Raw genomic sequence first — 23,021 nt, 5'->3', positions numbered from 1 at the left:
ATGTTGTCACTGTGTTTTGTGTGTGCGTGAACCTCATCGTCTAGATCCCTCCGCAAGGGCATCTCTGCACAGATGGAGTTTTAGGTTGCAGGCTCCCGGGACTCGGGCTGGTAGCTCAGCAGAGCCGAGCTCAGCGTAGCACCCCGTTTTGCTTTTCAGCCGGTGAGATGACTGCTTTCGGTTAAGTGAGCGCTGTGCGGGGCAGAAGCGTGTCAAGCTTGCAAGGTACTTGCCCAGCTTCTGCATGGAGACGCAGCACTGCTGGAGTTGGCAAGTTCTCTCTGGTTATGGTTATGCTTTGTGGCAATCAGGTGGCACAGGAGGTGGACTTGTAACTTCTATTATTCAGCAGCAAAACCGGGTCAGAGTAGCCAGTTTACTCTTAAAACCTCTGAGAGACCATACCCTGCGTTACCAGAGTGCAGCACAGGGACCTGGGGGGTCCTCAGAGCACCTCTCCCCTTCTGCACAGAGTTGTGGAGGAGGAAACCTTTAGAGGAGGAAGGATGAAGTATAATGAGGCTCTAAAATTTCCCTGCAAGCTGCATATCAAAAAAGACAAACAGGTTTAGATGCTGATACTGTGAAATTAGAGGAGCTGCCTCCCTGTTAGCTTTGGTGGGCTTATCTTCTGTTGTGTGCTTTGGATTTTTTTTTTGTTGGCACTAATCCTGTGAGGCATTCTTAAAAGAAGAGAACACAGCTTCGCCTTGGGTGAAGGAACTTACCTAATTGTGCAGGAATGGTTTCATTAGTAAAGTTGTCTGACAGAGCCAACGCTGTAGGTTTGCGTGACGGTTTCAGTTTTTCTCTTTTCCTCAGAATTCTCCCCTAATGCTCGCAAGTACCTTCGCCACCACTCATCTATCTATATTTTAATGGAAAGAAATTACTGTAGTAACGTTCTGAGCAGTTTTAACCTGCTTAGGCTTTTATTTCAGAGTTTAAAGTGATTTCATTCTGTAAGTTTTTCAGAAAATCAGCCTGTTGGTGATTCGTTTCTACTCTTACTCAATTTCCTAACAATTATCCTAAACAGTCATTTAAAGTGGCAGTTGTCCCTTGGGTTAAGCATCAGGCTGTTCGTTTTGCGTGCTGAAATCAGTCCTGTGTTTACCTTGAAGATCGGAAAATTTTTGTGTTCATCGACAGGACTTTTTAAATTATAGATTGACTGGAATAAACCATTTCTAGCTCTTCCTGAAATCTGGATGAGTACCCCAGGGGCATATATTTAATGCGAGAAATTTGCTTTTACATGCAGTAGGAGGAGGTAAAGCGGCGGTGGTGGAATTTTCTTCCTTTTTGCTCCATTAGCTTTTTTCTGTTTGTTTTTTGTGTGGGGTTTTTTTAACCTGTTGTTTCTTGGGGTTATGTAGAGCATTATATTCCATTACAGCATTTAAGTGGGTTGAATGCAAGTAATTTATGATTTTAAATAAAGCCTTGAAAAGTGTTTTGGCTTGTCTTCAAGATGAATTGCACCTCGGTTGCAGAAAAGACCCCGTCTAGTGTTAGCGTTGAAATACTGCCAGTACAGAGCAGATTTCAAGGATTAGCTTTTATTTATGTGCCTGAACTATTTTTTGTCTACATTTAACAATGCAGATCAAGGGGAGGGCGGGGGGGAGAATAAACTGCCAGTTTTAACGCTCTCATTAGAATATTTATCCCTGTGTATTTTCTTACAAGTACTTGAAATATCTCAGTTTGTAGGCAGATAGTATTATAATGTGAATAGTTGTTGAAGAGTTATCAAGTAACTTGTCAGTCACTTATTTCCATAGGTTCCTTACCTGGAGTTCTTCCTGTCTTGCTTTGAGACTGAAAATACAATCTTCTGACCTCCTCTTTCATCCCCTGTCAGAATCCCCTTCGGCTCTTCCCACGCCTCCTGTGTCCTCTTCTCAGGTTGATGAAAGAAAAATACAACTGTCACAGAGTCTGCCTTGGGAAGCGTAGGCTGCAGGAGGTAACGAACTAATTGTCTGACATTCATCTCTTTGATCTGTTAATAAGATTTTATGGATCGTCATTGCTTTGGAGTAGTAGATCTTGAAATTACCGGCAATTGCCCGCTGCCTCCCATCGGTATTTTGGTGCGTCGTACAGCGTTGCTGTGCTTCCCTTCGGCTTGAAGGGCTGAAATAAACCTTTACATGGCAGATCAAAGCAAGCGGGCATTGTGCCTGTCTGTCTTGGAGCTAAATCGATCCTTGTGTCTATTCTCTGTTACACAGCAACATACAAACATCTGTGCCTATCTTGAGATCTTTCCCTATAGAAGATGCTGCACCCTTTCTTGCTGCGCATTACGAGAGGCACAGAGACTTACTGTTTGTGCATGGTGTGTGCGTGTCATTCATGGAAACTTCAAAGATGCTCTGGGTGACCCTGTAAGCGTTTAATGTCGGTAACTTGCTGGCTTCCTCCGCTCTGCTCGCTTGAGAAGTGAGCAGTGACTCTTCCGGCATCCACCAAGATGCTTTCAGCGCACGGGAAGCACCGGTCCTGTCCTGTCAGGTTGTATCTCGGCAGGTCCTGCGTGTGCTTTTGGCCCGTCTGCCCCATCCTTCCAAGCTGTGATCCCTATTGGGAATCCTGCCAGAGCCCCACGCACTCCTGTCACACGGAGGAAGCCAGCAAGGCAGGTCTTGGTGTTCCAAAGGTTTCCCAAGTTGGGCATCTGACTTCATTTTAATATTAACTAGAGCTGTCTTAAGACTTTGTCATCAAAAAGGCACAATTTGATCTAGGAGTTCAGGGAGGGGGAAGAACTGTGTCAAGCTGGAACTTGAAATACCCCCAGACAGTGCCACGTGGGCTGGCACAGTCTCGGTCACCCAAGGATGAGGTTAATCAATGCTGCTTGTCCTGACCTCTTCACCATCTTCACTGCAGCACGGTGTGGTTATAGGGGAAAGCCTGAACCCCGTTACTGTCCCTTTGTTTTCCCTACATAAGTTCCTGGTGACGACTGGTACCTCCCATAAAGCCCTTTGCAAAGATACCAGTCTTAATGCACAGGCAACGTCCAGTGTAAATTTAATCGTAGCCAGACTTGCTTAACATCCTGCAGTTGCAGAACACTAAGTGACAACCTTGAGGCTTTTTAAAAATTGTTTCAATTAAAAGATTTGCATTGTAAATCGTACTTGGTGCTTTTGACATTCTGTATTGTACAGACTGTTAATTTCTCTTTTGATTATACCCAAGGAGAAGAGGTTTTTTTAAAAAGTGTAAAGCCACAGAACTTGACACCTTTCAAATAGGTACAGAAGCAACCGTTTTGTTACACATTTAGAAACAATATCAAGCTGAGATTGACATTCTGGTTTCAACTTGAGGCGGGTTTACTGCCACATCCCGCATTGTTGTTGGCTGTTAGAAGCAAGAAAAAAAAAAAAGATTTTAAAAGATTTTATAGTGAATGTGCACTGGAATGCAAGCTGTGACGGGGCATCAGTTATGTCTTGTAATTCCTTGTGAAAAGGCAAAGCACTAATAGGGAAATAAGGACTACTTTTGTTTTGATTTTTTTTTTATGTTCTTTTTCAATCTCTGGAAAAATAAATAAAATAAAAAAACAAAACACAACCAATTCCAGGGGGTTTGAGTCTCTCTGCACTGTTGCCGTGAGACCTGGACTGGCATATCTTATTTTGACAGTTTTCCAGAGCGATAAGCCAGGCTGGCCCCTTCCTGTGTATTCCTGGGACTTGGAGAGAATCTCCGGGAGCCTTTTGACTCCTGCCATCCCTAGTTGCTAACACGTGTTTTTGTTTCTCCCAGCTACCAGAATGTCCACGGATGGTGGCTTCGGCACAGCTAGCAACAGCGATGCCCAGCAAAGCCTCCAGTCCTTCTGGCCACGAGTCATGGAGGAGATACGCAACCTCACGGTGGTGAGTGTCCCCAGCGGTTGTGTCATTTCTGATGGTGATGTCTGGTAGCAAGATAAACCTCGGCTTGCCCATACTGCTGCTGCTTATGGGATACAGCAGAGTTGGCTGTTTACACACTGCAAGGCAGCCTTAATTGCTGAATGATAAATAAACCGTTCAGCCAGGCTTTTGACTGTTGGCTACAACTGGCAGAACTGGAGGTATAAACAGAATGCAGCTAATTAGTGTCGTGAGATGTAACAGTCATACCGCCAGCTCTTTCTGGGCTAAACGAGACAACAAAGTTGATTCAAAGGTTCTTTTAACAGGCTAAATGATGACCGTGGCTGCTTTCTAGAGAATTGCTGTGGAATTACCTGTTTGTTGGGGGGGGAAAGGGAAGTGATTGTAAAATAGTTGCAGGTACCAGTGTAGCTGCCATGTGCTGTTGTAGGTAAGAGGAGATTGAGGGATTTGAGAACATACCTCACATTATACTACAGGGGCTGGTTAACTTCTGTGCAGATTCTGTAATATAACATGTGTGACCAGCATGTGAGGGAACCCTTATCCCCACCAAAGGGCAGGCTGCATCAGCGTGCCCCAGAGATGTTACTCTTCAAAATACAACATAGTCTTTTCACCCCTTCATAAATTCAAACACCTGGCTATTGGCAGACAGTTACAAGTTTGTGAATGAATTTTTGGGTTTAGACTTTTGTGTAGAACTATGATGCCCTCTTCCAGAACCATCTCCTCTGACAAGCCTGAAATTTTGAAAATCTCTTGAATGCCAAGTGCATCGTTATCACATGCTTTATTAATTTAAAGCCATTTGATTAAAAAAAATCCTGTATAGGCTGAGGATAAGAATTGGACTAAGTAGCTTCTATTTTTTTCCATCCCCAAAAGAGATGTGCCTGAGAACAAGGGCATATAATAAAAATGACTTTTCAAGAGAGATTGATAGATGACTGTGATACAGTGGTCCTGAAAGCATACTCCTGTGCTTTTAATGTAACTGAAAACAAAAGAACTCCAGTTGAAGACGGGCTGTTCAAAGTGAAAACCCCAATCCACTAGTCTGAAGATAAGCTTCTTTTTTCAGCCTGTGTGCAGATAGTTGATTAAAGAAACAGATGTAGAAATTTGTATGCATAACCAGAATTAATTACTTTCCTCTTTCAGCACAGTGAATTCTTGTGTTCAAGAGCTGTAGTTTGTCTTCATCTCCACATGAAAGGGGTTTATTATGCAGCTTATCAAGTATGGGCAGCTTAATTTTTAACTGTCGTATGAATCTATTTATTGCATTGCAAGCTAGTAAGTCATTGAAAATTTAACTGAGGACAGCGAAGGGGAGTTGGAAAGGAAAAGGGATAACTGCAAAACATTCCTGTGTAGTTGTCCCCTGCGTAATCAAACCCTGGAATTTATTGTGCGTCTTATTGAAAGTGCTCCCATGGATGTAAAGCTCATCTGCATGTGCATGTACGGCATAGTGGAGGTCAGGGCAGCTGTTTGGTGGAAAGCTGCTTTGGTTGTCTGCTTTTCAGGGCACTCTCTGCCTGGTTTTGTGTTTGCCGTGTGCTGCTGGTCGCTAAAATTCGGGGGGCAGTGGGGGGCAACCCAAAGGAGTTGCTTTAGAAGAACAAACCAGAGCTCCCTGCTCTCTGCCTGATGTAACAGACGACTGTAGCCTAGCTTTGGAGAAATAGGAAACAGGACTAGGCTGAAACTTGCCTTTCAGCTCCACAATGAGTTAGAAGAGGCCTGTGAAAACATTGAGACCTAATTTGGAAAAAAGAAAAGATGAAGAATTGGTGTCTCAAGTTTGTTCTGCTGGGTGGTAGCCAGTAGTGGTCATGCTTCCCTTCACCGTGGTACTTGCGTATTAATTTTGATTTATGTGACGTTTGCTTGTCTGCCTTAAAGGAATAAAGAAGCTTTCATTTTTTCTAATTTCTCCCACTGTCTCTTTTCTCTAAAGATTTTAATAGCATTGTATCTATGCATGTCTACTTGCAGTTCTGCTCTTCATAGGAGTTAATGTACTTAAGACTGTTACGAGTTTCACAAATTAGAAATTTTGTCCTCATTTTTCTTTGAGGCTTGCTCAAAGCTCACGAGGCTCTTTAAAAAGCAAAGAGCTTAAAAAAAAACAAAAAAAAAAAAAACCCAAAAAAACCCCAAAATTAAAAAAAATGAAAAAACCCCCAAAAAACAACAAAAAACAGAAAAAAAGGCTGCTTAAAAATACCTTTGGAATATTTTTCCATGCCCTAGCAACCCCTTAACTTGTTTACATGGCGGCGGTTACTGGTTGAAAATGTCACCCTGAGCATATTGTGTGTTCAAGCACAGGTCCCAGCCCTGGCTGCCCTCTTCTCTCGTTGCCCAAAATCTTTCCAAAACACAGTGTTCATCAGCAGGACGCAGCAGCCCTCTGCACTCCTTGCAAGGACCCCCCACACCCCCCAAATTAGTTCTGATTTACAGCATATTACCAGGAGCACCGCATTCACATTTCTCTCCAGAATGAGGGCACAGAATGCCTTTTCAGTACATATGCCTATAAAATAATGTATATAAATAAACTTTTTATATATACATTAAATAAAATGCCCCCTGCTGGGGCGCTGGCTGGACCACGCACAACCTCTGTATTTTGCTTCAATAGAAAACAGAATTATCAGCATTTTTCCCCTCTTTTGTTTCACTAACATGTCTCGTGGTGCTTTCTTCCCTAGAGGAATGACTTTCCTTTTATTTTCTAAAACATTCTTGTGAGAAGGAAAGTTTTGGGGTGTTGTTGGTGGTTTTTTAAGTCCTTTGTGGGCAGGGCTGCTGCATTCCTGATGCAATGTTACGTAGCCTCAGCCCTTCTCCCTGTTTCAAGCAGCTCCTGGTAGCAGCACACTGGGGGTTTGGGTTTGTTTTTTTTTAATTTATTTTGTTTTATTCCTCTCTATACCTTGAGAGAAGGGAAAGCACAGTTTATAGTGAAGCTTGGCAGTTTCCCTAACCCCAGGAGCTCTCTGCAGAGGATCTCTCCAAGGGACACGTTGGTGCCTTCTAGTATGAGCAGATATTAGCTCGGTGGTGGCTTGGGTACGTGCAAACAGCTGAGCAGAGCAGGATGATTCAGTACAATGACAGTGCTCCCTCTCTGTCTCCTAAACCATCATTACACCATTTTGAGTCAGCACTTCTCTGTGCTGGAAAATAGTGAGAAATCCATAACACAGGAATGGGAGAGATTTTATATATTATTTTTTTTTAACAAGATTCTCGCAAGGTTTTTAACACCAAAATTGGTATTGGACAACAGGAAAGTACAAATAAAGCAAACAAAATTTCATCCTGTGGCCCCACATAACTCCTCTTTGCCTTCATTTTCTCTTGTATCTTTTTGTAATTCAAACGGTTTCTGGGTCCCGAGACACCTAATTGAATTAGTTGCTTCAAATATAAATAGATGCAGAAATGTATAACATTAGAAACATTCTGTTCTGCAGAATGACTTCTAGCTTTGAGGTGAAATAGTAGATACAAGTGTCTGACAGAAGATTTAAGTAGAATTATATCAGCATAAAGTATGGAAAAGCAGATGAAAGTTCTCAGGCCTGGAGAGAGGCTGCCATACCTCAAAGAAAATAAGTCATTTTTGTCAATCTAATTTTAGGCAGGTCTAGATGACACAGGCTCCTTTTAACATTTCTTATCTTACCTTTGTTTTCAGTTAAGTATCAGTAAAGAGTCTCAAATGTGAATTTCTCTGCAGAAAGACTTCAGAGTTCAAGAACTCCCTTTGGCTCGTATTAAGAAGATAATGAAACTAGATGAAGATGTGAAGGTACGCTCACGGGATTTTTTTTTAAGTATTTATGATCCTTTTGGTGGGTATTTTAGCTATAATTCCTTGCAATTCATTACTACTTGTTACCATTATTTATTATTGTTTCTAAAGCATATTTTAATGGTCACCTTGAAAGCAATATTAACTGGCCTTGTATAATTAAACTGAGCTGGGAAAGCAACATCACTTGGGACCTTTGAAGACTTGTGCAGTTTTGCTTTCTCCTGGTAAATACCAGCCTACTGTATAATTCTGGGGATTTCCTGGTTTTTCCAGGTCTTAACTGTCTTTTCTCATGTTTCCTCCTGTTTCTCTCGACTTTTCCTTTCACAAAACTGTAGGGTGATACCACTTCAATGTGTGCTGCACTGTTTCAAGTTTTTTTGGAAAAAAAACCCAGTAATTTAGGTGGATAACATGGCTTTGATACCAGTATTTGAGCTAAACATGTGACTGATGATGGTAACACGTGAACTGACTAATTAAAACTTACTGACATGAAAGGAAGGAAAGGGAATCACCAGCAGGGTTTGACTCTTGTTTTTTTTAAGCTGGAAAACTGTCAAGACACTTAACTCCTAAGAGCAAAGGGAATGGTTTGCACTTTCTTCTTGTTTTTCTCAATGTGCCACCATCCTTCAGTTACGGCAACCTTTACCATTTAAATGAGATGCCGAACAAGGTGTGTGTTGCCTTCCAACACAAGGGAGCTATTCATTCAGCCTGGGGAGGGGACCAGCCCAGGCTTCTGAGGTCCCAGTTCAGTGTCTGTGCCAAATTTTTGATGATGATGGGAAAGATGAGATTTTTTTTAGGGCAGGGAGGGAGGAAGTCTCTGGCCTGCCTGCAACATCATTTAGTAAGAAAGCTGTACTATTGAGTAAGCGTTACTGTTAAGCTAGCTAATAATAAAACTGCTTAATTTGAGTAAAACTTGAGTTAGATGCTTTTTAAGGAGAAAAAATTTGGTGAGGCAGAGTCTTTACTCAGACTTCCAAACCTCCTTTGTAATTTCAGTGTTCATTTCAAATTATATTGATGCTATAACTATAAAGTAAGGGCCAGGCTTTAAAATGAGCCATCAGTCTGTCCTCTTCAGTTTCCAAATGATTTATACACATGCCAAGCACTGCCAGCAGAAGCTGCTGGTTGACACCCTCTTGGTGACCGTGCCCTGATGCCATTTAGTGGCCTGCCATCGTCCAGCACGATATGAAATTGCATCTGACTAATCATGGCTTTCAAGACAAATTTTAGATGTTCAATACTCCTAATGCTGCGTTTAACGTGAGGCTGATAACTCTTTGGACCATCAGACCCATAGATACTCTGATGTGGGAATTTCCCTGCTGAAACAGTGCAAGCATTCAGCTTTGACTAACGTGATAAAGTTACTCTTGACTACCACTCTGCGGTATTAGGATACTAATGGTAAACTTTAAAAAAAAAAAAAAAAAAAATATATATATATATATATATAAAATTTCAATGTAATTGCAGATGATTAGTGCAGAAGCTCCTGTGTTGTTCGCCAAGGCAGCTCAGATATTCATAACAGAATTGACTTTGCGAGCATGGATACACACAGAAGATAACAAGCGCAGGACTCTGCAGGTAACGGAGCTGCTCCTACCTACCCTTCAGCTGCTTCGCAAACTGTTTCCAACTCCTTGTTTCCATAATATGAGGCATGTTTTGTAGACAGTAACTTAGTACCTGTGTTTATCACTACAAACCCCTGTACAAAGCACAGCAGGCAGTGTAACTGTGCAACTGAAATGCTTTTTTGTCTTAATTTGTTTTTAAAAGAAGAACCAAACAACAACAAAGCCCAAAAAATCAAAGCTGCAGCTTTCAACTAATTGTAACCTGCTGCAACGGCTCAGGATAGCTGTAGCTGTTGGGCTTCTGGCTGATTTGTTTTTCAGTAGTAGTTCTAATGTAAGCTTGTAGATGTTAGTTTGTGTCAATTTATGTGTAGAGATGAAAACAAAAATACCCTCCTCCAGAACAGATTACTGTTTCTTCTGTTCAGGAATAGTAATTTTTTAGTGGTTCAAGAGGAAACTGTAACTCTTTAGGGTCTTTTATGGGAGGGAATAAGACAAAAGGCATTCACTTTTAGTCTTTTTATGTTGACCAGAACTACCTGAGACTATAATAACCACCAGTTCAGGCCCTCGGATCAGAGGTGAGAGATTGTGATATTTAAGACCGTGTCAGCTCTCCTGTTCTGTGGTGCAGAGATTGCTGTAGCAGCAAGGAGACATGTCTGACCTCAATCCAAAGCTGCCCTATTGAGTGGGCATCCAGCCACTCGGTCCCCACTAAATTGCACGAATGCTATTCCCTTAACCCCGGGTTCAGTGCAGTTACTGAGAGAAGGGTGTATCTGATGCACATTCAATGAACAAGATGCTTCTGCAGTACAAGTGACAGCTCAGGCACGTCCTGTTAACAGTTTTCAAGCTTGGATGGATCCGTTTATTTCAGGATCACACTTAAATCCTGGTCCTAATGTGTAAGACCTTGATGCCGCTCGGGTTTTCTTTCTGACTGCCTTGCCTTCCACCACAGCTGCCATCCTGGAACAGCTGCTCTCCGCATGGGCAGTGCAGCTGGAGAAATGCAGTCTGTGCGTAGCGAGTATTGGGGATGAAAATTTCGACTGGAGCGGTCTGACTTAGGGAAGTTTATTCCTGAGGAAATTGGATTGAACCCAATCTTCAGCATGAAGAATGAAATATGAGATACATCTGCTCAGTAAAAGTTTTCTTCCTGCTGAAGATACTTTTATAATATAGGCTGCCTGCAGAACAAAAGAAATGTCTCTCATGCTTTTTTTTGATTGTTGTTTGGCCATTAAATGCCAGGACAGCACAAGGTTTAGAAATGTCAACTAGCCTGAAATGAGAGATTTGATAGTCTTTTAAATTTTACCTACTCATTAGGCAGTGTAGGCATCTTTGTCTGAAATCTTGTTCATATATATATATATATGCTTTACAAATTTATTTTCAGCTAATGAGAATGAGACATTTAATAGCTTCTTGATGAGCCCTGCTTTTTAAGATGGCTTGCAAGAATTTAAAAATGACAGAGTACTTCCCCCCCCCCCCTTTTTTTTTTATTAAGAAATTCAGCTTTTTTATCTTGGGGGTTGATTCGCATCTTAAGCAAATACATTTAAGTGATGACTTATTGCTGGGTAACTGTTTGTTCAGGTCTTTAATGCTTTGACCTAATGCTATCCTTTAGATTTCTTTTTCAGGCAAGGTATAAAAGTAAAGTTACAAGCTGTAACTTACCTTGCCAGTTTTCCATTGAAGCTCGTTGGCTCTTGCACATCCTTTTTCTGATACATGTTTGGCCAGTTTGCTGAGTATATGTTTTAATCTTCATGCTTTCTTTTAACCATTTTGCCCTTCCACATGCTGAAGCTTGTTCTCTCAACACCTCTTGGGATTCCCCTGCCCTGCATAAGATCCTGTGATACTTTTTTTTCTTTTTATTTTTTTTTAATCCCATCCCCAACTCAATGGATTCTGCATATGTGTTGCTACTAATACATGGAGCACTCATCGTGGTCTTTCTGCCAAGTTTCTTTTCAGATATCTTTGGGATTTTTAAATTATTTTGGGATGAATTCCCCATTTTAACGTGCTAAAAGGCTTATGGCGGTTGTCGTGAGCCCTCTGTAGTGAATTTACAGCAGCGCTGTTGTGGAGAGCCTGATTAGGCCTGGTGGGTGAGTCGATGAGTGTAAAAGCCTGAGTTTGATAAGCACCTTCTTACTGCACATCTCAAAGGCCGCGCGCAGCACAGGACAGTGTTGGGACTGAAACAGAAGGGTTTGCCACCACCTGGCTTGACCGCTTGGGATCTGGAGAAGACACCCTCCCTGGACTCGATTAAAAAGCTCTAACTTCATTTATCCAGTGACAAAACAGACTTCTGAAGAACGGTTTTCTCTCTTTGTTGTTATAGAGGAATGACATTGCCATGGCAATTACAAAGTTTGATCAATTTGATTTTCTTATCGATATTGTTCCAAGAGATGAACTGAAACCTCCAAAGCGGCAGGTGAGACACAAAAATGATTGCCTTGTTGTCTGTCCTTTCCTGGGTGTGATTTCAGTCTCTTAATTAAAAGGGAGTTGATAAAGGAATACTGAATCAGATTTAAACATGAGGTTTGTGCCTCTCTCCTTGACATATTTGTTTACGGTAGTTTTCAGGTTCATCATTCTTAATCATTTTATGGAAATAGAGCTTGAGTGGAAGTTTACAGAAGGCTGACTTGGGGTTTTACTTAAGTGACAAAAACTACTAACTAGTTCTGATGCCAGATGTTGCCAGTGTTAAAAAAATGTGGGAGTGTGCTGAGTCCTCATCCTTTGGCTTGTAAAGGGAGAAACAGGGTTCTTCGCCTAAAGTACCACCTCCTGCATCCTTTGGGGCAGTCGTTGCTACTGTAAACATCCTTGACTGGAAGCTGTAAGGTGCTAGAAGGAGCTTTCAGTCGGATGTTTACAGCAGGAGGCTGCTGCGGTCATCTGAGTGTAAGATCTCTGAAACTTAGGGGCCCTTGTGTTTTACAAAGCCCTTGTTTCCCTCCAGGTTTGAGGCGATGCTGAAAATGCAGTGAGGTGGGGTTGAAGCTCAATCTTGCCACTTCAAATGTACAAAGAAACAGCTCCTGGTAGATGTAATTCATCTCCTCCTGAAAGCTTGGTGTTCTGCTCCTGAAAGTTCACCAGTTCAGTTATTACACGTCTCTCTTCGTTACAAGTTGTCTGATTAGATGGTTGGGCTAGCATCAGTACACCTCTCCTAGGGAACGGCTCCGTCTGGACAGTGCTGCACCTTGTTCAGCAACTCCTGGAATCGCTGCCCAGCACTCAACTGGAGCAATTTCTTCTGAACAGTAAATGCAAAAATTCAAAAAAATGTTCTAATAATTCCTTCAACTGGCTTTCTGATCCTGTTGAAGGTTTGCAATGTAGTTAGCCTTTGAAAAAAACCCAAGGTTAAAATAGCTTCTCTAGCGAGTGCTACTGGAGAGGCTGGCGTGCTGTAAAACATCTTTCTGGCAAATGCTTTACTTGGAATTTTTTCTTTGATGTGTTTTTTTGTATTCCAATATAAATTCTGGATAACATGCAAAAAGATACCTGCTCTGAGTGTAGAGACCAGCGTTTCCACTGGGGACTTGGATTTTGGGAGTTGCTGGTTTACTTCTTGTCATGAAGTCCTTGTGCTACTGAAGTGATGGCCAAAGGGAGGAAACTTCACCCTTCATGATGATGTCCTGAGTTGAGTTTAACCTCATGTTCTGATTTCCAGAAGCAGCGTGACTCTGGTAAATGAGGAGAATACCTTTCTGTGCCACAATATGTGCAGGAGAGTCCATTCCGCTGCCGCAGTCAGCTGCGGTTATAATTAGTAGCATCCCAAGGCTTCATTACATGTGTGCTGGCAACTCTTGTCTTCTGTACACGTAGTGAGCGTCACACGTAGGAGCATGGCACAGCTCCTTCACCGAGTTCCCCGCTTTATCCCTGCAGCAGTGCGGCAGAGGCAATTTATCCAAAGATCGTTAGTTGGGTATTAAAGAAAAAGACAAAGTCGCAGCCTGCACAGCCGCTCTCGGTGCTTTGCTTAACTGGGGGAAAGAAAACCCACGTTCAGTTTATTCAGCTGAGTAAGCTGGCTGCAGCCTGGAGTAACACAGGTTAATTCTGGCATTGCAAACTCAGTTCTTTCTCCTTTAGGTGCCTCATTCAGTTATTCTGCTCTGTAGTCCTATTTTTAGTAGTACTCCATGTTTGGGAGGGAGAACATTGCCCATATCTTTTCCTTGCCGGAGACTTTTGTTTCGCATCAGAATGTTCTGATTACAGAACATTCAAGTTCTGTAATCAAACGAACACCCAAAGTGTTTTAGTAGCGTGTTAGAAGCGTATAGGTTGCCAGATTAACGTGTCGTGATGATAGATCGCGCCAGAGCTGTGTCTTTTGCATTGCACAGCATCAGCAGTGGAACCCTGTTGGGGTTTGGTTTGAAACAGGCTTTAGAGATCTGTCTCACGCTGGTACATCCGCTGCCTGTGAAAACTGCTGAATCACTAGAAATAACTTCTCAGGGCAAGAGAAGTTTAATGGAGAAAGAGCTGCGCGGTACAAATGCAGGTTAGGACTCTGCAGTGGAAAATACAACGGTGTTGAAAAGTGGCTGCCTACGGGCTGACAGCCGGCGCTTTTTGGCCTGGGTTACAATCTGTGTTTTATCTCTACCACAGAAAAGACTGTTTGACAAGTTAGCGTTCATTCCGTGGAAGAGCAGGGAACGAAACTATGACTGTTATGTTGCTCTGGTAACTAATGCCATGGCTTGAAAATAAAAGATGGCAAGTGATGTGGTATAACATCGTTCAAGCAGATTTGGATTTAAAACCATTTTTGCCTGTAGCGAATGCAACTTAACCTGGAACAGATACTTACAGAAGTACTCAGTTGCCTTAATTGTTTCAGGATTCAGCTAGGATTTGAGGCTTGGAATGCTCTAGAAATAATGTATCTGAAGATGGGGCTTTATAGCAACAGCCACGGCTCTTCTATGCATGCAGTTTTGTGGTTGACAGGAGCCATGCCCTGTTGAATATATATTTTAAATTTGTTATTAATCCTGCCCCCAAAGGATTTGATGAAGTGAGTGGGAATAATCAGTGAACTACCATATGTAGGCAGTGTTTGATTGCAGTGGTTTGCAGTACCGTGGGATAGTGCTAATGTTTGCTCTGAGAGCCAGGCTTAGAAGTTGCTTCTTGATTACAGCCAACTGTGAACAGCTTAATCTTTGGGGGGGCAATTTTCTGGTAGGCTATTGAGGAACCTCCCAATAGTAAGCCTCTTCCTTAGCTGCTGTCCATCCGAGAGACTAGCATCTAAGCGAACGGGCTCATTTACTCAAGCCTGATGCTCATTTAGACAGCATATGTTGATCTCGTTTAATGTGAATTCTTCTTTTCCTATCCAGTTGGATATACTGAAGGTAATCTGTGAGCAAGTCACATTTAATGCAGGGGAGTCAAGCAGACAGACTCATGTAAGTGAGAATCTACCATGTTGTAGCACGTGTAAACATCCTACACTCTCAGCTGTGAACTCGAGGTGGCTGGGAGAGGATTGTTTACGCCTTCTGCCATGGAGTGAACGTCTGGTGAGCTGCGTCTTCCATAAAGTGCAAGATCCAACTGCTCCTCTAGAGAACTGGGGAATTTTGATTCTTGAGCGTTAACGGCTTGCCACTTAACATAATCTCATAAAATCTACTTCTTTGCCTAAAATATCGTTAATCATAAGGGGCTTTTCTCTCCTAAAGACTTGCTTAGATAAAAGAGAACAGCAGTGTTACAGCCTGTGCTTCTGACAGTGAGCTAGAGCAGAGCCTTTTGTTTCTTCACGCTGTAGAGTTATTCCTGCTACCAGCAGAGTCAGGCTGTTAAGCCATGACACAAGATGAAATTGTTACCGTTCTGGAAAAGCTGGATTTAGAGAAATAAATAAAGGCATGACAGTATGCGTCAAATCCATGACTTTTATTCCCAGGGGTTTAACATTGGAGCTAGACTGAGATTCATTTTGGGCACCTGGGCCACGGAGAGGGTTTTGTTGACAGATGAGGCTTTGTAAGTCTTCCTGGTGCATTTGCAATTCACTCCGTGTTAAGATAACCGGTGAGGATGGAATTTACTGATGAGGAGTTGCGTAGATTTCACCTACGGGAATTTTATCCATTTGCTTCTCGTAATGCAATGGGTGACTACATTATTATACATAAGGTATTAGAAATGGTTTTGATTTCTATATAGCTGAATAAATGAGGAAACTCTTTTTGATTTATCATTTCAGGTTTACTTAGTTAATACCTCATTTGTAACAGTTTAAAGATCCTTTCCCATGGAGCATGCTTATGGGGGGGATGTTGATCTGTTCCCTCCCCGTTTACCTGTCTCTTACCTGTGCTGCAGGAGGAGGTGCGTCAGGCTGTGACCCCAGCGGAGCCCGTCCAGTATTATTTCACGCTGGCTCAGCAGCCTGCTGCAGTGCAGGTTCAGGGCCAACAGCAAGGCCAACAGACCACCACGTCTACAACTACCATCCAGCCAGGACAGATCATCATCGCCCAGCCTCAGCAAGGGCAGGTGAGGGATGAGCAGTGTTGGTTTTGCAGTTCAGTGGAGCCAGTGAAACCCTCTGCTTGCCCGTATATTGTGACATCCTGTTCTCACTGCTCAGAACAGTCTATAACAACATAGAAAAGTGTTTTCTGGTCACGACCAGGTGTTCAGATGCCTTAGTAACAAGGGTTATCTAGGTCCTGGGTTCCCTTCGTGGTGGTTTAAGCATCAGCAAGTAACAGTGGGTCTGGGAAGCAGTCTGTCTATTACAGTGTCTGTGTCTTGTGGCTGTTTCCCCTGTGTTCAGTCCTTGCTTCGTCCTTATCCCCGTTTTGATTGCAGACCACCCCTGTGACGATGCAGGTTGGAGAAGGCCAGCAGGTCCAGATAGTGCAGGCTCAGCCGCAAGGACAGACCCAGCAGGCTCAGAGTGGAACTGGGCAGACCATGCAAGTCATGCAGCAGATCATCACCAATACAGGAGAAATCCAGCAAATACCGGTAAGATTTTGCCAGTAGAAATGTGCAACAGTCTTGTGAGCAAACTCTCCACTGGTGTTCTGGCATGAGACTGTATATGTATGCTTTTTTAACTGTAAGAGGAGGTTTTGGATTGAGTGGTGTGTTTCGTGCACTTAGAGAGAAAAACTAACCAGGTGTGACACAAAGGGGGAAATAAATCTAACCCATCTAGTGCAGACTGATTGCCCACCCCCAACACCTTCCCCTGAGTGAAAGACTTAGGAAGCAATAAATAAAATATTTCCTGGATAAACCTTAGTTCTTTACTTCAGCATGGTTTCAATAAAGCATAATTAACTTCTTTTGCCTTTACTTGGTTTTGCCTCTGCAATCTGAAGTCATGACCTGGCAGTCTGAGTGGGAAAGGTGCCATCTGTGAGTTATTAATAAACTTTCATGTTATAAGAAGTATTTCTGCAAAATACTTCGAGCTGGTTGGAGGAATGGTTTTGCAGAACCAGAAAATAATCTTCTTGCTTTCACGTCAGTGTAGACCTGCTGTGGCCTTAAGAATGGGATTTTGAGTACCCAGCATCAGCAGTAACATCCTGGCACGTGTCCTAGGTAAACATGTGGGGCAAAAAAATGTCACGGTTCCACACACACCCCCCGCCCCGACTCTGTGACTTAGGATCACAACAAAGTTGGGTCTTTTGGTTCCCATCTGGAAAATTTCACACCTCTTAAAGAAAAGAAAAAGAATCTGTCTGTCCAGTTCTGTGTACTTAACCAGCAACCCAAAGGTCAGACCAAGTGACCAAGACAAGTATTTCACTTTGTCTTTGATTTCAGTTATTAAGAACTGCACCCACAGCTGTGGCAAAACTGATCTTTCACACAAGTTTCACTTTTCAAGATTTGCTAAGTTTCCCCCCTGTACCTCTGGCAAATGTTCATGCTTTGACACAGCATCTTGAGAAAGGTTTGAATTGTGGGTGCTGCCAGATTTTTCCAACTCGCTTCCAAATTCTTTTCATCTCTTAAGTCTTCAGCTGCTTCCTAACTGCTTGGCTTAAGGTGTTGGTCAGAAAGGAAGTTAATTGCTTGCCAGATATGGTGGTCTACTACAAACAAACTTTTTTCTTCTGTGCATTCTCCAGTACCTTTCTTTTACTTTTTTTTTTTTTTTTTCTTCTGCCTTTCATTATGAAAGTCTCTGCAAGATACTTCTTCTTCAAAGCATTTTGGAAGGAGTTCTCCACCTCCAGCCTCAGTGAATCCATTGCAACAGTACTGAATGTTGCAGCATCTTCCTTTGGCGCAGCAATAAAAGAACAGCTCAGACTTGTTTTCCAGTTGTCTCCAGTGAGTGCTGTAACTCCCTACAAGGAGGGGGCTTGGAGATTTGCTAGGAGAAAGAATTCTTTATCAAGTAGCTGTGAGGAGGCCATAACCTTCTGCAGAAAGCGACTGTTCTCCACGTAGGTTGATCCTGTTGCAAGTGGTCTCGTGTTCTAGGAATGTGAGACTGGAGACTTTTTAATTAGCGTCTGGTTTTGGCCAAGCATATGCTTCTACCTTCCTCTTGCCTGGGAGCATCTAAGAACAGGTAGTTGTGACTGGTCCTCAGAAACTTCTTGTGCTGCAGATGTGAGATGGAAACTGCCAAGTGCCAGAGTGACATCTTTAGCTTTTGGGAGCACTTGAGTCTCTCATAATTGTAAGACCACAAAACAGAGCAACTTAGGAGCAGTGCTTTAATGAAATACTCACAACTTGCACTTCTCTACCTAGCAGAGATACCGTTCTGAGTGTAATTAAGTGGATTCTTAATCACAGCATGCTGAAGAGTCACAGTTTGTGCTGAAGGAAGCATCTTTCCCCTTGCTCATTTTCAGCAAGCAAAGTAAAATAGAACATGGAGCTTGCTGCGAGAGCTTTTTAGTGCTGTAACCTGGAAAGCACTTTTTGGTTTCACAGAATTGCAGTCCTTTGTCGTCTTCAGTGCTGTTGTCCGTTCTGCTCTTCTTTCTGCTGTGCTTTTCTTATTTTTCACCTTGAGTTTCTTTTTTCTCTTGGTATGGTTAGTGCTGTCTTCTGGTAGTTCCTTTTCACTCTGGTATTTGTTAGGGTTCAGCGAGGAATCTTTCATAACACAAATGTGACAGTTGGAAACACTCTCACGAAACTGGTAGTGCCTCTGGCGATTGCAGGAGTGTTGAAAAAATCTTACTAATGTGCTCTGCTGGTTTTCCACGTGCTCCTGATACTGCGTGTACTTCTCTGCTGCGATTTACCATTTGCTCTAGGACCTGTGGAAAGCCGACTTACATTTTTATAAATGGAGAAAAATTGGAAGCATATACATCAATTAAATGGTAATCACTCATTTGCCCACATTAATTCCGTGTTAAATTTAATCTGTGTCTTAGCTGGACTTCATTAGGCAGGTTCTTTGGAGCTTACTCTCATTTCTGGAAGACCGCTCTTTCTAAATCGCTTTGGCCTATTCAGTTAGTAGTGTAGTTGCAATCTAAGCAGGCAGCCCCCAGCATGGAAAACGTGATCTGTCGGCAGATCTCGGTGCAGAAACAAATTCTTTATTGAAATGTTTATGCTCATGTGGAGTTTATTTGCTCTTGAAATAATATTGGAGCTTATAGACACAGCTGGTGAAGTCAGCAGCGTTTGTGTAGATGCCAAAACCATGTTCTAGGCACTTGAACCTGTGTCAGCGAGCAGTTTTTAAAGTGTTTTCTATGTCCTTCTTTCCCCTTTTGAAAAAGAGGAAAACTCAGAAACATTTTTTGTATATAATTAACCTTAAGACGGTGAATCTAAATGGTCTAAAGTTAAATAACACATAATGAAAAAATTCAGCAGTAGTATCAATCATACTGTGACCTTTTTATTGCTTCTGGGGTGTGTATTAGCAGTATTAGCTGTTTGCATCGCAGGTTACGATGGTGACGTTGTCTTCATATCCCACACCCCCAAGCATCTAACCTTGCAAGCTCAAGGCTGTACAAAATAAATTTACATTTCAATGTTATACACAGAAGTATTGACCTTTTATTTATATAAATTTATTTATTTATATAAATATAATTATATTTAATTATCGGCCTTTGCCAGGTGGGGGTTGACATATATTGGCAGAGAGTTGCACTGTAAGCCTCCAAATATATCCTTGGGTTTTGCCATCTCTGCCGGCTTTATTTATGTGAAAATTTCCCATATATTCTTTAATATTTTTTGGCACGCTCTAATGGCAGTGTCGTTACGTGTGGCTAGCTCGTAACAATTTTCTTTATGTGAAATGATAGATCAAAGTAGTAACTTGATGCTTGTAACCAAACGGAAAAATAAGCATTCTCAAAGCTCTCTGAAATTTAGCAATTAATACGCTTTAGCTACTAACTGACCACTCCCGTTCTGGAGAAAGGAGTAATGTTGTGCTTCCTCGGGGTTTTACTTCAAGAACCTACAGGAGTTCTGTGGACTTCATTCTTGCTTTGGCAGGGTCTGTGGTAGTTACTCATCTAAACTGTGAATCAACTGAAGCTTCCCGGTGTCATCTATTACTCCGGCTTCGGTTATGGAAATAAAGAAGGCAAGTTTGTGTGTTTCAGGTTACACAGTTACCTGTTTAATTTTCTTTCCCTGCCCCCTCCACTTGTCTCCAGGTTCAGTTGAATGCTGGCCAGCTGCAGTATATCCGCTTAGCCCAACCTGTGTCAGGCACCCAGGTAGTCCAGGGGCAGATCCAGACGCTTGCAACCAATGCACAGCAGGTATGCACTATAACAGCAGGGCCGACATGAACCGGTAAAGTGTTGTTCCCTAGCTCCTGAAACTGCAAATTCCAGTCGAATTTACCAACTCTTGGGCTAGGATTCCTGCATTTCTTTTCTTCCTGTTGCTTTCATCGGAATAATAAAGCAAGGAGCATAGCGGAAGCCTCCTTTACCTATACATGAAAGGTGCATGCATATATGTACGCGTGTGTGTGTGTGTCACTGTATAAAGCTCATGCTGCTTCTGAGCTGATTGCAGGTAAAACTTCGGTTCATCAACCTTCTCTTTACTTCTGCTCCTTCTGGCTGGGTGAGGGAGGAGCAGCCGTGCAACCTCTCAGGAAAGCTATTGCAGAGGTGAAACATCAAGACCAGCGTTGCTGCCAGCAGGTTGTCTCATGTTCTTGTTGAGACTGGTCGCTAAGGGATTCTTCTCTGCCTTCAGAGGATAGGAAGGCTGCTGCTTTTCTGTGATCCTGGAGGCCGCCTTCTCCTCGTGAAAAGTCAGAGAGGACAGGCTTGTGTTTGGTTTGGAACAACTGAACCCCATGTCCTTTGTTCTTGACTCACGGTTAGCACCAGCATGGCTGCGGGCTGGCGGCATAAGCCATGTCTTACCACGTGGTGGGATAATGAAGCTTGAAAGAGTCTAAAAGCTCTTGAAAGGCAGCAGCAGAATGTTGTTAGTGGGGTTCTGACCCTCTGCGAAGTGCTGGCAGTGACCATCCTTCTCTTATCCTTCTAGATAACGCAGACAGAAGTCCAGCAAGGGCAGCAGCAGTTCAGCCAGTTCACAGACGGGCAGGTAAGAGCTTGGGGTTCGGTGGTGCTGCGTCCCCTTGAAGTCAAGGACTGGAAGGACTGGCCTGAAGGCTTGCGTGTTCTGGAAAATTGGCTTCTCACAATAAAGCCCCCTCTTCTGCTAGCAAACCCGGGAGCAGAACAAGTGAATGCTGTGCCAATCTTAATTCAGGTGGATTCTTTGTGTTCTGCTGCCTTTGCTCCAAATTAGTCCAGTCCCCTGCACTCTGCACTCCCTGTTGAGGAATAAAGGTCTTAACATCTAGTTATTGATGGCTGTGTAAGTAGCCTGAGCTCCATCTGGGCATCAGAAACCCGTAACTTTGTTAGGATTTACTGCAAATGTCCAGAGGCAATTTGTGGTCTGGGTGGTTTTTTTGGCGGGGGGGTGGACACGGCAGATTTTACTCTGACCTGCGAGTTGCTGTTAATGCTGCCACTGAACTTCTGGGTTAATGCACAGCGTTGCGCTCAGAGGGAGCTGGTGCTGGCTGCGATGAGAACTGACAGTTGTTTCTTTCCCCTGTCTCTGCCAGCAACTTTATCAGATCCAGCAAGTGACCATGCCTGCAGGCCAGGACATCACCCAGCCCATGTTCATTCAGTCCACCAACCAAACCTCAGATGGCCAAGCCACACAAGTGACAGGAGACTGAACAGGGACGTTGTAGCGAGTCTTCCCTCTGCGTGGAAGCGAACACGTACCAGCTTGACGCTTGCCATACCAACCTGGTCTGATGAATACATCTGCTTCTGTGTATCTGTACTTGATATTAAGCCTATAGTAGGCTGCAATCTCTGGTGCACTATACACCTTCCTCTGGTGGGTATGAGAGAATATCCAACAGACACTGACAATAATGCAATATTTTTATTTTTATTTTTAGAAATCAAGATTTCGGTATATTCAGCTGCCTGTTCAGACCCATAAAGCTGAAAGAGAACTAATCAAAAGGAAGTTGTAGCATCTCATTGAACAACGTGTAAAATATTTTTACCTAGTACAATTATTGAAGGGTGCTGCATCTGGTTTGTTGTAAGAGCTTTATTCCTGGTATTCTGTTTGTAATTTTTCCTCTGAATAGAGCTAGATTCAGTCCTCCCATCTCAGTGGTTTGTTAGGTAGGGGTGTATGGGGGGCATGTGTGTGTTAGATTTTCCTCTCCTGCCTCCTTTTTTGGTAAGCATTGGCTGTATGCAGCTTGAGGGCAGGGAGTAGGGGAGGAGTAATTAAAGTGAAAACAAAAAAAAACATTCCTTGTATCATGACTGTATTTTCTAAGGGCAAAAGATTCTTTAATTTGGCCTGGTTTATTCCAGAAACACTAATGGAAGTCTGGACAAAACCCAGCCCTGCTGTTAACTGTTGTACTAGCTTCAGGCAATGCATGTAATATAAGCTTCATAAAGTGAAATAAATTTCCTTTTTAAGATAATGTGTGTGCTTTCTTTGAGATCCAGTGCCTGGTGTCAACCTGCCAAGCAAGGAGCGTCCTGAATCCCTGGAGAATAGTACACCTGAAGTAGTGAAACTAGCGCCAGGGTGTAAGGGTGGCCTGGAGAAGGGGGTGGACAAGGATCGGGTGACACGGGTGGTTAAGATGTCCTACAGGGATTAATTCCACAGAGCACAGCCCTTCAGCGGTGGGTACCTGTACAGTGGGTACCTGCAGCTTCCACGTGATGTCCAGCTGAATCGGCCAGGAGGAGTTTGGGGCAGGTTTGAGCAAACTCCAGAGGTCAGGTTTAATGCAACACGCCGCAGGGATCCCGGCAGTGTTAAGCCCGGTTTAGGGCTTGGCTAAAAGTGGGGTGCAAGTTTGTAACAGAACCTTTGTGCATCCAACGTCGAGCCGTCTGACATAGTTGGCGTTTTGTCCAGGAGAGGCTCCGTGCCTTTGTGCAGTGCTTGGCAGAGCTGGGAGACAGCGCCGGGGCCAGCGCTGGCACTTGCTTTGCGCTGGCAGGAACGTGGCGTTTGCCGCGGTTTTGCAACGAGGAGAGGCTTGGCCATTCCTGCACGTGGCGTGGAACC

The 23,021-nt window shown here is 43.0% G+C and overlaps 1 protein-coding gene across 7 annotated transcripts in view; it reads left to right on the top strand.

Annotated features, from left to right (window-relative positions):
* Nucleotides 1–22,422, top strand: part of NFYC (nuclear transcription factor Y subunit gamma) — a 37,137-nt gene extending 14,715 nt beyond the window's left edge. For 2 of the 7 annotated variants that reach the window (XM_037379067.1, XM_037379068.1), the window contains exons 2-11: nucleotides 1,868–1,972; nucleotides 3,793–3,905; nucleotides 7,669–7,740; nucleotides 9,244–9,357; nucleotides 11,731–11,826; nucleotides 15,777–15,950; nucleotides 16,269–16,427; nucleotides 20,075–20,182; nucleotides 20,931–20,990; nucleotides 21,523–22,422. In XM_037379067.1, coding sequence (XP_037234964.1) covers nucleotides 3,801–3,905; nucleotides 7,669–7,740; nucleotides 9,244–9,357; nucleotides 11,731–11,826; nucleotides 15,777–15,950; nucleotides 16,269–16,427; nucleotides 20,075–20,182; nucleotides 20,931–20,990; nucleotides 21,523–21,642 — 1,008 coding nt within the window. In that variant the 5' untranslated portion in view covers nucleotides 1,868–1,972; nucleotides 3,793–3,800 and the 3' untranslated portion in view covers nucleotides 21,643–22,422. Of the gene's footprint in view, nucleotides 1–1,787; nucleotides 1,973–3,792; nucleotides 3,906–7,668; nucleotides 7,741–9,243; nucleotides 9,358–11,730; nucleotides 11,827–15,776; nucleotides 15,951–16,268; nucleotides 16,428–20,074; nucleotides 20,183–20,930; nucleotides 20,991–21,522 lie in introns of those variants that run through there. The other 5 variants (XM_037379065.1, XM_037379064.1, XM_037379069.1 and 2 more) reach the window with 3 other exon arrangements.
* Nucleotides 22,423–23,021: the final 599 nt, after the last annotated feature.

This window comes from Falco rusticolus, chromosome 3 (assembly GCF_015220075.1).
Source record: "Falco rusticolus isolate bFalRus1 chromosome 3, bFalRus1.pri, whole genome shotgun sequence".
NCBI classification, from domain to species: Eukaryota; Metazoa; Chordata; class Aves; order Falconiformes; family Falconidae; genus Falco; species Falco rusticolus.
Note: the sequence above shows the minus strand (reverse complement) of the source record. Positions and strands in the feature narration are given on the sequence as shown.